This window comes from Acanthisitta chloris, unplaced genomic scaffold, assembly GCF_000695815.1.
Source record: "Acanthisitta chloris isolate BGI_N310 unplaced genomic scaffold, ASM69581v1 scaffold13627, whole genome shotgun sequence".
Taxonomy (NCBI): Eukaryota; Metazoa; Chordata; class Aves; order Passeriformes; family Acanthisittidae; genus Acanthisitta; species Acanthisitta chloris.
In genome coordinates, this window is record NW_008684404.1 from 17,584 (window position 1) to 33,178 (window position 15,595).

At 41.7% G+C, this 15,595-nt stretch overlaps 1 protein-coding gene across 1 annotated transcript in view; it reads left to right on the forward strand.

The window, feature by feature from the left end:
* VWF (von Willebrand factor) overlaps positions 1-15,595 on the forward strand; it is a gene marked incomplete at both ends in the record, with an annotated part of 68,214 nt that overhangs the window by 16,874 nt on the left and 35,745 nt on the right. Inside the window, 5 exons of the mRNA XM_009079332.1 lie at positions 489-684; positions 1,703-1,918; positions 8,028-8,268; positions 9,076-9,170; positions 10,771-10,931. Of these exons, the coding sequence (XP_009077580.1) occupies positions 489-684; positions 1,703-1,918; positions 8,028-8,268; positions 9,076-9,170; positions 10,771-10,931 (909 nt within the window). The remainder of the gene's footprint in view (positions 1-488; positions 685-1,702; positions 1,919-8,027; positions 8,269-9,075; positions 9,171-10,770; positions 10,932-15,595) is intronic.

Below are 15,595 nucleotides of genomic sequence, written 5' to 3' on the forward strand. Positions count from 1 at the left end.
CTAAACTGGAGATCAAGGCACAAAAATAAGCTGTTTTACTCCCAGTCAACTTCAGTTACCATCTGAAATGATCACTACACTGTGCAAAAATTGTCCTGCTGCTACTAATAGTAGCATTTTGTTAAAAGTTTGAAAATGTAGTACAGCGACATTGTGCCTATGGTATATGAATGTGTATTTGAGAATTTTCTTGATTGTTAAATTGTGTATGGTTCATTCTTAAAAATAAGCTGTTTTACTCCCAGTCAACTTCAGTTACCATCTGAAATGATCACTACACTGTGCAAAAATTGTCCTGCTGCTACTAATAGTAGCATTTTGTTAAAAGTTTGAAAATGTAGTACAGCGACATTGTGCCTATGGTATATGAATGTGTATTTGAGAATTTTCTTGATTGTTAAATTGTGTATGGTTCATTCTTTAAAAAATCTTGCTGTATAGTAGTGACCTGTTCTGGAGGATGACCAGGCTAATGTTGTCTTCCATAGCTGTCTCCAGTCTATTCCGAAAGGATGTGTGGGCTGTGTGGAAATTACAATGGTAACCAAGGGGATGATTTTCTTACACCTTCTGGCATGGTGGAATCTCTTCTGGAAAATTTTGGAAACTCCTGGAAGCTCAATGCAGACTGCCAAGACTTGATAAAACAAGACAGCGACCCCTGCAATCTCAATCCTCGTTTAGGTACTGAACTCTATCCATTCTTCCATTGACATTAAAAAATATTATAAAAGAAAAAGAAGGAACAAGAGAAGAAGCTACAATAAAAGTTAAAAATAAAAAAATAAAATAAAGAAAAAGGAGAAGCTAATGTTGCTTACATTACCAGCAGGGTGGCTGTAATATATGTTTAAAACAACCACAGCAAACAACAAAAAACCCCCAAACCACAGAAGTTCCAATTGATGCAGGTTTCCTAAGGAAAACAATATTTTGTGAAAATTGAAAACAAAAATCAGTAATGTGGGATCGTTCTGCTGATCAATTTGGACCATAGAGTTAGACCATCACAGCCACAGCACACTTGTGCCACTGAAACTACTCTTGCAAGTGTGAGCAATACCATATGTATCCTCTGGATGGAGAAAACACCTCTTGTTCATTGCTCTGTGCTTAGGGCTTATATACTTTTCCTGTTTCCTTGTTTCCCTTCTTTAACTGCATCCCTACAGTCAGCCTTCTTTTTTCCCTCCACACTGCTTGGCTGTCCTGGTTGGACATGGGGAGAAATCTCAGAGGAATTTTCTTGTCCCAGGTGTTACAGCAAACTGATTTCTGGGAGAAGCAAGCACAGAAAAAAGGTTATGGCTGTAGATCAGGGCAGGCATTGGTGATTCCTGAATGTAGTATGGCCCAGAAGGATTAATTTTTCAAATATAAAAAGCAGCAGAAAGCAGAGGCCCTGTAAAAGGAAGTACAGCACCAGAAATAGCAGTAACAGAATATGAAAGCATTGCTTTTCCTTGATTTGTGTTACTAGTGAAACATTATTCTTTCAGTAGAGCTTGTGACATATGAGCTGTGATGCTATCTGTGCCTGCTTGATTCCGTTCTATTCTTCCATGTGGTTTGGGGTTTTTTTTGGGGTTTTCATTGGTTTCTTTTATAAAAGGAAAAGAAAAAGCTTACTGTGGCTCTTCTAGCTTTTCTTGAAAGCCACCAATTGATTCAGTGCAAGCATGTAATTTTTTTCTCTTCTTAGCCAAATACGCAGAGGAATCCTGCTCAGTTCTGATGGCTTCTGCGTTTGAGCCCTGTCACCATGAAGTCAGTCCCGCTCCGTATGTGAAGAACTGCCGCTTTGATGTTTGTTCCTGCTCCAGTGGCAAGGATTGTCTGTGCTCTGCTATTGCTAATTACGCAGCAGCCTGTGCTAGGAAGAGCATCCTGGTCCAGTGGAGAGATCCTGACTTCTGCCGTAAGTGAAATGCTGCTAAACCCCACTAAATTCCCTTGTCTTGAAGGAATTTTTCTGGCAATGCTGGATGAGAAATCTAGTATGAGTCTATTTCAGCAGGGTGCCAATTACTTCTTATGGCAAACAATGAGAGAGTGTGTCTTTCTTCCACACTAGTAAGGATGCAAAACCTGTTTGTTCCCAGAGACTCCTCAGCACTAGAGGAGAGAAGGAGCCATATGACTTACGTCTGCAGAACTTCTGACTGGATTTCCATTTTCAGCTCTATTTAAGTTTCGGCTACTCACCTGAAAACTTTCTAAATATCCCAGGGTAGGAATCTCCAAGTGATTTGTAGTAATGTAGGAATTGCCTTCTTCTGAGGCCCAAGCTTCCCAGATCCTGACCTCAACAGTGACTCCTGAATTTAGCTGAACATGAGGGTATGGAGGAAGCACAAAGGCAGGTACTTGGTCAAGACAAACTTAGAGCAGAAGGGAATTTGGCAGCTTGTGGTACCACTCCTGCACATAGCAGGGCTAATTTACAGTAGATTGCCTTAGGTCTTCCCAGACAAGTTTTGAATATCTCCAAGGATGGAGATCCCATAACCTCTCTGACATTTTTCTTTCTCTTATCTAACTGTATCATCATCCAACGCAAGATTAATAGCCAAACTGCTAAGAGACAAGAGCAGGAGAAGCCACCACCTTTTATTTCTTTGCTTTTTCTGCTAGGTCAATGTGGTAGGAAAAAATCCATTGCAATGCAGTTTTGATTGAGCATGAACACATTTTTCCCCATAAATATTTGTGAAGTAGATATTTTCCATTTTCCTGAGTAACTTTGTTACTAAGGAAAGAAGACAATTGAAAATTTTGGGAAAAAGCATGTGTGCTTGGCAGCTCTCCAGATCTGTTCTGCTACTTCTTCCCAAACAGAGGATGGGGAAAATATAAAGTGAATGTGTAGACACTGGAAAAGAAAGAGAAGGAGAGGTCACTGGGCTTCCACCTGTTAGGTACTGTACCTGTAAGGTCAGTGACTCCAGCTCCTGCAGGCTGGAGAGTACTTACTGTGAATGAGAACAAAACCAGTTTATGTTAAACTGCTGCATGATTTCAAAACATTTTACCTAATTTATGTAAATGTTCAGATAGTGGAACAGTAATGTAATAAAAATCCTTTTAAAACTCTGCAGGTCTGGAGGCTGAAAGAAAGAGCAGCAATAATGCGCCATCCTTTCTGTAATTGAACAAGTCAATTTTCACAATTAATCTTTAATAGTGCAGAGCTGCTCCTTCCTTTCTGTGCATTACAGAGAGCTTTATGCTCTCACAAAGTGATGATTTCCCTGATTGCAAATCCATCAGCCCCCATTAAATAATCCTGATGCCCTAGATGTCTCCTGTCACACGAAGGAGAGCAATCCCTCTTTTAATGGCCTTGAGATATGAATGCACAGGTTGCATAATTTGTGCTGATGGCCCAGTGCACTGAATGTGTGCTCCACTCCTGCCTTGGTCCACAGAGATTTGGTTTCTTGGGAAATGACTTGACAGAACTAGTTTGCTTGATTTGAAGTGGATAAGTGTCAGGGAGGAAAGTCATTAGTGTAGCACAGCAGTTCTGCTGTGTGTCAAGCTAACAAGTGCATTCAACTCCCATATCTTTGAAATTATTTTAGTTGCAGTTTGATTGTTTAAGAGCTGACTCATAGCCCTGTAGACTACCATGAGTAAGCACCAGAGCCAGTCCCTTCGTGCTGCATGGGAAGAGAGGCCATACTGTGAAGGGCAGTGTCTCTCATGCTCCTACCTGCATGTAGAAGCCAGGGTGGATATCTAGGCCCAGGGAGTGATGGTGAATGGAGTTAAATCCAGCTCGTGGCCATTCACAAGTGGTGTTCTCAAGAGCCAAGTACTGGGGCCAGTTTTATTTGATATTTTTATCAGTTATGTGGACAAGGGAATTGAGTGCATCCTCAGTTAGTTTGCAGATGACACCAAGTTGTGCAGCAGTGTTGATCTGCTGGAGCGTAGGAAGGTTCTGCAGAGGGATCTGGACAGGCTGGATTGATGGGCTGAGGCCACTGGGATGAGGTTCAATAAGACCAAGTGCTGGGTCCTGCCCTTGGGTCACAACCACCTGCAGTGCCACAGGCTTGGGGTAGAGTGGCTAGAAAGCTGCCCAGTGGGAAAGGACCTGATATTTAGAGCAACAAAGCAAAGAGTGCAAGAAAAGTCAAGTCATCTTTAAAAATATATCAGGCAAAAAAGAACAACTAAGGCAGTGCTTCCCAACCTGTGGTTTGTATTTCATTTGGCTACAATTTTTTTTCAGCTTACGAAACAAGAGAGGGGAAGAGCTGCTTTTTGTGCTATTCCTGGCATCCTGTTACTGCCTTCTGCCTAATTTTGAGAAATGCAGGGTCAAAGGAGAGCTTATATTAGGTGATACTAAGTCAAGACTAAACATAAACTTGGCAGAAATAATTGCATAAGATAGTTTGCAAGTAAAAGAGGAGGCTCAGGAGAGACCATATCTTTCACAACTACCTGACAGGAGGTTGTAGCCAGGTGGTGGTTGGCCTCTTTTCCCAGGCAACTAGGCATAGGACAAGAGGAAATGGCTTCAAGTTGCACCAGGGGAGATTTAGATTGGATGTTATGAAAAATTGTTCACAGAAAAAGTTATCGAGCATTGGAACAGGCTGCCCAGGGATGTGGTTGAGTCACCAACCCTGGAGGTATTTAAAGGGTGTGCCGATGTAGTGCTCTGGGACATGGTTTAGTGGTGAACTCAGCAATGTTAGGTTAATGACTGTAGTCAATGGTCTTAAGGGTCTTTCCCAGCCTAAATGATTTTATGATTCTCTGTCTCATATGTGTCTATATGTATGTGTGTATTGTTCTGTGGCAAAGGGTATACAGACAACAGGTTCCTAGATATTTCTTCAGTTCTTGGGACTAGTTGATAAGCCCACTATTTTCCTTAATGTGGTAGTGCTGTGGCAGTTGTCATTGCATGGCTTCTCCAAGAGGAGTTGCATAGTATAAATCCAAGAGTGCTGGAGTGGGGAATGAAGGGGAGGTTCTGAGCAGCATTTGAGGGTGACCACATTGCATGGTGGAGCAGCTGTGTTGAATCAGTGTCCTGACAGGGTCCACCTTCACCTAGAGTCTCTGACCTAGGTATGACAACAGTTTCACCTTTCGTTATCCAAGAAACTGATCAGGGTATATGCCTCTATCACTCCATGTTGAAAACCCACCCGCAAAGGCTGCGTGAGCTGTCTGATGCATCCACATTTTTCTAATCCTTTCCCACTGTTTTCCATCTTATTCCTGGGATAGACTGTGCTTCAGAGCACAGCATTGGGCTGTTTTGGTTTTATGCAGGCATCTGCAGAGACTAGATGCACCTCGCCTTTTCCTCTCATTTTCCTGGCAATAATGGGATGGGGTTTTTTTTAGTGAGAGTGTATTACACAGTGTACAGACAGCAGTCCCCTCCCAGGTCAGTTGCCTTGCCTTTTTGCTGTTAAAAACAGATGTTGCCGGGAGGTGATGGAACGGTGTATATTGGGACTCGGAGTGTATGTAAGCATGGCATTGGGTATCATAACTGGAATAATGGGATATTTATAAAATCTTAGGAGTTGCATGGGCAAGTAAAATCATAGAATCGTAGAATGATTTGGGTTTGAAGGGGCCATAAAGATTATCTAGTTCTTACCCCTCTATGCTATAGGCAGGGACACCTTCCACTAGACCAGGTTGCTCAAAGTCCCATGCAACCTGGCCTGGAACATTTCCAGGGATGGACTGTCCACAGCTTCTCTGGGCAGCCTGTGCCTGAGTCTCACCACCCTCACAGTAAAGAATTTGTTCCTAATATCTCATCTAAACCTACTCTATTTCAACATGAAGCCATCCCCCCACATGAGTTGCAATGCTTGATCCAAGGAAAGGATCCACTGCAAAGTTTTCCCTGTGGGCAGGGTGTGTTACCTCTGATTAGAAAGTAGGACAGGATATTGGGCTCATTTTTATCCTGTCTTTTTTTTCAAACTTGAAACTCTAGTAAACTGATGTACCTGCCTGAAATCTGCCAGTCCAGTTCTGTGTTTCAGAGATTCATGGCTGAGGCCTCATGGTTTTCTTGCTTGTACATGCCTGTAGTGATGAAAGTTATTTTAAAAATGATCCTCAGCCCTGGGCTCTACTCATTTAGTATTTGATTTACTGCAGAGATCATGTTTATGTAGATTATTAGCACGTTTCTGTGAATGGTTGCCAAAGACTCTTATGGCTGTGAGTAAACCTATCATCTACTTGGTTTTGAGTTAGGAAGCACTTACTCTGCCTGCTGTGTAGGTGAACACACATACATTTTTTTGGGCTGTGTTGTGAAGTGAACATGAAACAGTTTGGGCTTCAAGTCCCAGACTTGGGAGATCTTTGCTTTCAAGAAGACTTCAAGTCTCCTTAGATGCCTCTGGGCTTGATCCTCAAGTTAGGGATCCTCTTACGGTCCTGTGTATGGGACTGCAGGAATCTCAACAGTGGCTGTGGAGATGTTGGTGCAACCATGTCTCTCTTCAGTAAGCAGAAGTAATTTTTCATTTCAGAACAATTTTGTGAAGGTAGGCAGGAGATATTGGTTAGCCTGTCGCCCTTGTTTTGCTAGCCCAGCTAGCAGCAGCTTAAGCCTGCAGGCCTGTTGCCTAACTATCGTTTTACTGCCGTGGCTGCTACAGTTCCCAGGGTTGTGTGCTCATGGAACGGAGGGTAGGGGTTATTGAATCATTCTCCAGGGATGAACAAGAGGAAGAGCTTTCTCTGTCACCCTTTGATCATGGTTTTTGCAAGGTGCAAATGTGCCAACTTTTATTTGCAGCTGCTTCCCTCACTCTGCTGAACATCCTGTCTAATCACCTTACAACTCTGACCATTTGATGTGGAAAGTTGCTACAAGCGACAAGTTTTGTAGATCCTGGTTATCAGGAGGCCTGTGAAATTAAAGCCCTTGACAACGTTGTTTTCCTTGTCTTCTGCAATGTGTTGTCATAGCTGCCACCTAGTGCTGATGCTGATGTGTGCAGAGGTGAATGCCTCAAAATGAGCACTGTAGAAGTGGAAGTTTCATAAATAAAGAAGCCAAAAGGGCTCCAAAGGCCATAATTAATCCCCATGAAAATGAATTATTCATCAAAAATCGTTAGTACCCAAGGTTTGGATCCATGATCACTAAATAACATCATTATTTCAATCTGTTTGCATAGAAATCCCTGAGCACTTCTGAGAGTCTGTGAAGTATCACAGCACCTTCTTATCAAGGCAGAAACCTACTTTTCTACTTATTTTGACCATATTGTCCCTAACCATGTTACAAAGGAAGAGAAATAAGAATGTGCACATGACACTTGCAATGCTCCTGACTTGTACAATCATAAAATGGCCTGGATTGGAAGAGCCTTAAAGATCATCTAGTTCCAATCCCCTGCCATGGGCAGGGACACCTTCTACTAGAACAGGTTGCTCAGAGCTCCATCCAACCTGGCCTTGAACACTTTCAGGGATGGAGCATCCACAGCTTCTCTGGGCAACCTGTGCCAGTGCCTCACCACTCTCACAGGGAAAAATTTCTTCCTAATATCCAATCTAAACCTCCTGTATGACAGTTTGAAGCCATCTCCCCTTCTCCTGTCACTCCAGGCCCTTGTAAATAGTCTCTCCTTTTTCATAGGCTCCTTCAGGTACTGGAAGGCTGCAATTAAGTTATCCTGACTGTGATCCAACTAATAATAGAGGTTGGACAGGACTCATGCTTCTTGTTCTGGATGAAATTTTGTGGATGGATTTCCATCTCAGGGGTTGCAGTCCACTCCCTACATTTATTGGAAACTGCATGTAGTAATGTTTCATTCTTGTTTATATAAACAGTGCCCTGGGCTTTACTGGTGCTGCAGAGGTAAGGAGAGACAGTTTAATACAGGCCTCCATTGATGAGTAAATTGAGTAAATACCTTTTTAATCCCAGGCTTTCCAGTCTGGCTTAGGCAGCTTTTCCTTTAGATGGCTTTGGATCAAATGCCAGTCTTCCTCATGTGCTTGTCTTTCAACAGCAATGGCCTGTCCTGAAGGCCAAGTGTACCAGCAGTGTGGGACGCCGTGCAACCAAACCTGCAGATCTCTGTCCTACCCGGATGAGGACTGTGATGAACAGTGCGTGGAAGGCTGTTACTGTCCCCCTGGGCACTACCTGGATGAGCGTGAGCAGTGTGTGCCCAAGGCACACTGCTCTTGTTACTATGATGGTGAGATCTTCCAGCCTGAAGATATCTTCTCAGATCATTATACCATGTGGTAAGTGCAGTGTTCATAACTTGGCCTTTCATGAAATGACTCAAATATTTGGATAGCTTGAGTGGTTAACTGGTTTAGTTCCTGTGCCTCCACTGAAACTCCTTTAAAAAAGGGCAACATTTTTGTCTCCAGCAAACCAAATGGTGAGTTTTGCTGTTGCCTCTCTATCCACATAATTTCAAATGCCACCTTAGTCAGAAAGCAGAGTTAAGCCCTGTTCTATGAACAGTTCCTGCCAGTTGGAAATGGAGTTTAATTACTGACAATAGCTACTTTGCAGGCTTTTAAAATGTCACTTTAATGCACTGGGATACATTTCTTAAACATTAAAACCCAATTACCTCTATCAAAGATACAGATATTAAAATGCATTTCTAATAGTTGAATAGTGGTTCACTGAGAGTGGGAATCCAATTGTTGTGCAGCTCCTGGCAAGCTGAGATTTGGGAATGGTGTTGTCTCCTTTTCCCCTGTACCACAAAAGCCTTGTTTCAAGTAGTCCCTTACCTTTTTTTCACAGCAAAGCTGACTGTTATCTTTCTCAGCTTTATCCCTGTGCAGATACATTGGATCCAGCAGGGACAGGGCTTGCAGGCAGCTGGGTTATCATGCTAACACATCACACCAACTCTCTTAAGGAGGGTTTCCTTTGAGGTTGACAGTCACAGTGGGTGGAGAGCAACAGATCAGCCCTAATGAGAGGTGTAACTTTGGTACTCTGACAAGTTCCCCGTTGTCTGAAAACCACAGCGTGAGTGAAAGCTAAATGTCATTTCATTAAATATAAGCTCTATTTGTTTTTCTTAGCTATTGTGAAAATGGTTTCATGCACTGCAGTACGAACAGAGTTCCTGGTGCCTTCCTGCCCAGTGTTTTTGCTGACAAGAGACCATCTGCCAGAAGTTAGTATGCCTTAAAAAAGCTAATATTTTTTTCTGATTTATTTTATTTTTCCTCTCTTCAGTCTTAGTAATGCAGAATAAGGAAGGAGTACCAGAGGTTGCAATGGCTGGTGATGTTGTTAGCCTTTTTCTAATCTCTTTTTATTATAGGATAGAAGCAAAATGTTTGTGAGAGAGACTCATTGAGTCTCACTATAATTACCTATTGCAGTCTCTCTTGAGCTGAAGAGGTTAAAGGATCCCTTGGCAGTGATCTGGGGCCCCCAGTTGCTATTTGAGGATCACATGCCATCAGTAACTAGCCAGCTCTGTACCTCCTACTTCTGACAAGCATATTGCAAACTCTCCTTTCTGATGCAAATGAAGCTTTTTGTGGCCTGAAGGTTAGACTGCTGCAAGGCACTGAGTGTGCCTTCCAGCCAGCAGGCATCTCCCCACAAAACCTCCTGGAGACTGACAGCTGCCTCGCAGAGATGGGCACTGCACTGGAGAAAGGACAGCAGTGCTCTGGGTTTTTTGAGGTTTCCTACTGGGACATGGATGGAGCTTATGGGATTGTGATGGGAGATGGGGTTTGAGACTGGATGAATCTCAGAGGGGACAGGGCTAGTGGGGATTTGTGGAGACCTGGGGATATTCCGGAGCTGAACTTTGGTGGTCCTTGTGGGTCCCTTCCAACTCAGGATATTCTGTGATGCTGTGATCCCTGTGTGAACACCAGCAGTAACATCAAACATGGTATTTTCGGTAGCACACTGCCAAATGCACCTCTCCACGGTGTTTGGAGAAACATTTTGGTTGATATTTGCTAGTGCCTTGGAGACAAAAGATTCTTGTTTGTCTTTGCTTCTTCTGATAAACTACCAGGCATCCTTGTGGCCGAGCTGCTAATGGAAAGCACTGTAAATCCAACTGTAGGTACAAGGTAGTGACCTGCTTAATGTTCCTTGGTAGACAGTGTCACTGGTTGGCCTACCTGTTCTTCAGGTGAAGCCTCCTAGGTGTATATCCCACCAAACTCTTCAATGCTGTTAAGACATACTTTTCCTGATATTAGGGTGTTAAGACTTACCCAGTCCTCAGACAGGCATATTGCTAGTACTGCTCGAAATGACAACCTGGAATTTCTTGGGTCATTGTGATCTTGTGTTAGAATCTGAAGTCTCAAAGAGTTTGTATTTAAGCTAAGGGCAACATTATTTATAGTCACCAGTGTAGTTATATTCAGTGTGGGAAGTGGGTCTAAACACAATAACATACAATGCTGTTGCTTCTCAGAACATCAGTTTTGTGCTGACATGGTTAGTGCACATTGCCTGCAGGTGTTTCTGTAGCCCTAGTGCAATCTGGAATTGCACTGTTATGTTTAGTGCAGTTGTTTTGCTTCTGTATTAGAATACCTGCTTTTGTGACAGCCTGACTGAGGTCACTTCATAGGAAGTAGGGACTGTTTCCTTTACTAGGACATGTGTCATGGTGTTGCCTCAGGCTACATTCTGAATTAATTTCCTAATAAAAATGTTGATTCACCTTTTAGAAAAATACTGTGTTAACAATACTGGAATTCTAATTGCAATTTTTGTAAACTTATTTTTCAAAGTAAAAAGGAGTTTGACATGCAGATTCCCCATGGAGAGATTTATCTGTCCTGCAAACAACCCAAGAGCAGAAGGATTGGAGTGTGCCAAGACTTGCCAGAACTATGACTTGGAGTGCATCAGCCATGGCTGCGTATCTGGGTGCCTCTGTCCAAGAGGGATGGTAAGCAGACTTAACTGCACAGGGAGAAGCAGGTTCTCTTTGCTTTCTTGCCTTCAATCTTCCCTATCAGCAGTCTTCTTGCAGCTTAGAAATAAGTTGTTGTGAAGTATTGATTGTTCAGTTGTGGCTGGTTTGAAGAATGTATGTAAGTTTATCTGCATAGGAGATGAACTTTAGCTTGTAATAATGATTGATATTCAAAAGCCAAAGCCAGCTTTTAAGATCAGTTTATGTGCTCCCAAACTCCTCCTCAGTCTTGCTGAACTTCCCTTGTTCTGGCTGATTAATATGCACTGGATGTTGAGTGTTAGCAAATGAAAGTATGTTTTATTGCTTCTAGGGCTGAGATGCATGTTTATGTTTAGGCTTCAGCTTCAATGAATTTACTTCAACCAATAGTTTAAATTTCAATTTAAAAAGCAGCTAACTTTACTTGAAGTCATGCATTTTTATAAAGGCATGTTGTTTTTTCCTCTTCTGTTTCAATATAGATATTTTCTGCCCCCAAATTACTTTTATTATCTTGCTAGAACCTCCCCCTTCTTAGAATACAATTTCTAACATTAATATGAATGTATTTTTTTGAACATTGCCACCATATTTTGACAATAAACACACAGTTATGTAAACAGATGCTACTCTAGAAGGAAATGCCAGCTGTAGGCAAAAGCTCAGGTTTGTAAATTGTCTTGGAGGTGCAACATGAAAAATGCAGAATAGAATTTTAAGGCATCCATATATGTTCACCACAGTTTTAAAAACAAGTGTTGCTTCTTGTCACATTTCAGTTTTTAAATGTCTGTCCTTTTAAACAAGAATATTCCTAAATAGTAGTGAGATAAGTAAATTTAGAAAAGTTTAAGTACTTGTAGAGCTCCAAGAGGTCCAGGGTGAACAGATCTTTCTCTGTATGTAATCATCAGACTTCTTTGATTCAGTGGAGGGGCTTGAGGTTTGGTTTCAGTTGCAGGATGTGGTAATAATGCACTTTAGACATAGTTGTAGAAAACAAATTATGATAGCTACTTAACAGGAAAAAACCAGCAACAAACCCCAAATCAGCTTTCTAGTATTTAACCTTCATGTTAGTATGGGATTTTGTATTCCTCTTAAGTAAGTTGGAACAAACAATTGTTTTGTAAAATTTTTACCATGAGAGCACTTGGCCTTTTGGAATTGGAAACTCCGGTTGACTTTGCAGTGATGTGAAACACAACCCTGAGTTCAACAAGATGGTTTGTTAGGTTTGGGATAGAAGAATCTGGCCCAGTATTTCTTTTTCTTAAAAAAACTAGTAAACTAAGTTCTTTGTCCGCTAGATGACACTATGGTTCAATCTTCCACTCAACTCGGCCTGGAATTACCTTGTTTTCCAGTCTGGCAGGGAGTAAACCTTGCGAGATAACACCAGAGCCGCGAAGGGAGAAGCCAGTGTAGAAATGATCTTGTAACCTTGACCATGCACAGACAGGATTAAGCCCAGTGCTTTTATCGTGTATTAGACTCCTGGCTCCACAGGACCTGCCAGCTTGTTTTCTCCTCCTCACCTCACCAGTAAGTTCCTAACCAGGATGGTTTACGAGGGGCTTTTTTTTCCTCATTTCTGCATTCTGCAATGTGTCTTTCTGCTCCCCCAGTATGATTTGCCAACAATAGGAGGATTTGGGGTGGTGATCCAAATCCTTTCCATTCTATCTCTTTCTAACTTAAAGACTGAGCATACTGAGAGAAAGCTCTGCAAAGTCATGAAGTCTGTGTTTCCCAGACTTACACCAACAGAGGTGAGCAATAAAAAAAAAAAGGACTGGAAAAACGAATTACAATTTGTTTTACCTGTCAGACTCCTTTTTTGGTGTTCTGTAATCCTCGGACTGGAAAAAGAAATTACAATTTGTTTTACCTGTCAAACTCCTTTTTTGGTGTTCTGTAATCCTCTTTAATTTGCAAGCACTCACACAGGTGAGTTACTGTTTGCAGGAAGGTTTATGGGAAGTAACAGATTACTGAACATTTATTCCCATAAATATTTGCACATATGATCCTTCTGGAAGAATTTGTGCCTTTTTGCTGAAGATTTTTTTCTTTTGTGGTACAGTAACATATGAAAATTATCAATGATCATGGATAAGTTGTTAGCAAAAAAAAATTAATCTTCTTGCTTATCTAAAATGGTTTGTAAGTTGTGGCTGCCCCATCCCTGGCAGCGTTCAAGGCCAGGCTGGGGTGAGCTCTGTGCAACCTGGTTTATTGGAAGGTGTCCCTGCCCATGGCAGATGAGTTGGAACTAGATGATCTTTAAGGTCACTTCCAATCCAAACCATTCCATGATTCTATGATACCATCAGGAAACACAGTCAAAGATCCGTTAATCTTCTTGCTTGTCTAAAATGGTTTGTAAGTTGTGACTGCCCCATCCCTGGCAGTGTTCAAGGCCAGGCTGGGGTGAGCTCTGTGCAACCTGGTTTATTGGAAGGTGTCCCTGTGAGCTCTGTGCAACCTGGTTTAGTGGAAGGTGTCCCTGCCCATGGCAGATGAGTTGGAACTAGATGATCTTTAAGGTCACTTCCAATCCAAACCATTCCATGATTCTATGATACCATCAGGAAACACAGTCAAAGATCCGTAGTTTACATGAACAACTCTCCAGTACAAATTGCAAGTGCATATAGCAGTTAATATGTAATTAAGTTTTCCCTATGTATGTAAAGAGGTGTTTAGAGATCAGCTAGCTGAGTTATCAGTCTGAAACAGAGGAATCCGTTGTCTAAAATCTGTGTACACAAATATCCTACCAATTTTGAATTACATATCTGAAAAATAATGAGAAAGAAATAAATCAGGGACTGTTTATGAGCATGATGCTGCAGTTGGCAGATTTCAATTGGAAAATTTGATGGGGTGAGAAACTGGCAATCAATTGATTATTTCCCCAGTCAGAAAATGCAGATGAAACCTAATGTGTTTCAACAGAAAAATAAGGTTTCCAGTTTATCTGGACTTAGTATTTTACATTGTTTTGATTTCTATTGCAAATAAAAATCTACAGTATGTCATGAAAAGCAATTCTTCTTTTTCTGTCTTTGATCATCTGGAGGGTGGGAAATTCTCCATACTTGTCACCCTTTTGCAGAGCAGAAAAGATAAATCATAACATATGTGCAGAAGTGTGGGGGAAAATATGCTTTCTCAGATTAGTTTACTGCACTCCAGGTTTTTCCCATTGGAAAATATTAATAAATATACAAATGGAGTGTTAACCACCTTTCTGGGGAAAAAGAGGAGCAGAACAATCAGAAAGCACAAAATCCAGACACTCCAAAACTAGATAATTAGTTTCATTTGATTTCCAACAACTGAAGCAAAATTAAAGTGCAAAATTGAAATGAAACATTCTATTGCATTCTGACTGCTGAAATAAAGCTTAGATATGTTTGTAGAAAAAGGAAAGGAAAATAAACAACAACCAATCCTAAACATCTTAATCAGGAAAGTTTTAAAATTTTTTTTCTTCCAAACTGTTTTCAACTGAAATTTACCTGAGTGCTATTTTGATTTTTTTTTTTCCATCTAGCTATCTCTGTAGTATATTTTTCAGTGTAGGCTTATCCTGTATTAGAAGGACTTCACAAGGAGGTCAGTATGTAAAATGGGCATTAGAAGCATACAGCTAGCATAAGAAAGGAAAGTCAAGTGCAAAACAGCACATCTCGATGGTCTTTTTTTACTTGCTTTGTCTACACAGAAATGGAGACAGGCTGTTTTAGTTAAAATAAGAAATCTATGGAAGGAATTCTTTACTGTGAGTGGTGAGACACTGGCATAGGTTGCCCAGAGAAGCTGTGGCTGCTCCATCCCTGGCAGTGTTCAAGTCCGGGTTGGATGGGGCTTGGAGCAACCTGGGCTAGTGGAAGGTGTCCCTGCCCATGGCAGGGGAGTTGGAACTAGATGATCTTTAAGGTTCCTTCCAACCAAAACCATTCTATTATTCTAAAGCCTATTAGCTGTTGGGTTCTAATCTGACCCATTTCCTTTTCTTAATCCAATGCTTCTTTATACCTTTGGCTGACTTTCTGCTGAAGTCCACAGGTGTGTAGGAGGAACACAGTGAATATCTGAGTTTCTCACTGACAGAGAGATACTCATCAAAATTGTGTTGACCAAGAGAGATCAAAGTTTAGGGTCATTAATATGTAGTTTAGAATCATAGATTCTCCTGAGTTGGAAGGGACCCGCAAGGATTATCAAGTCCAACTCCTGTGTCTGCACAGGACAATCCCAAGAATCATACCATGTGCCTGAGAACATTGTCCAAATGCTTCTTGAACTTTGGCAGGATGGTGCCATGACCACTGCCCTCATGAGCCAGTTCCAGTGCCCAATGACCCTCCAGGAGAAGAAGCTTTTCCTAATATCCACCCTAACTCTCGCCTGACACAGCTTCATGCCATTCCCTTGGATCCTGTCACTGGTCGCCAGAGAGCAGAGAGCAGTGCCTGCCCCGCATGAGGAAGCTGTGACCTCTCCCCTCAGTTTCCTCTTCTCAAGGCTGAACAAGCCAAGTGATCTCATCCCTCTTCGTATGGCTTCCCCTCTAGACCCTTCACCTTTTTTGGACACTTTGATAGCTTTACCTACTTTTTATATTGTGGTGCCCAAAACTGCAC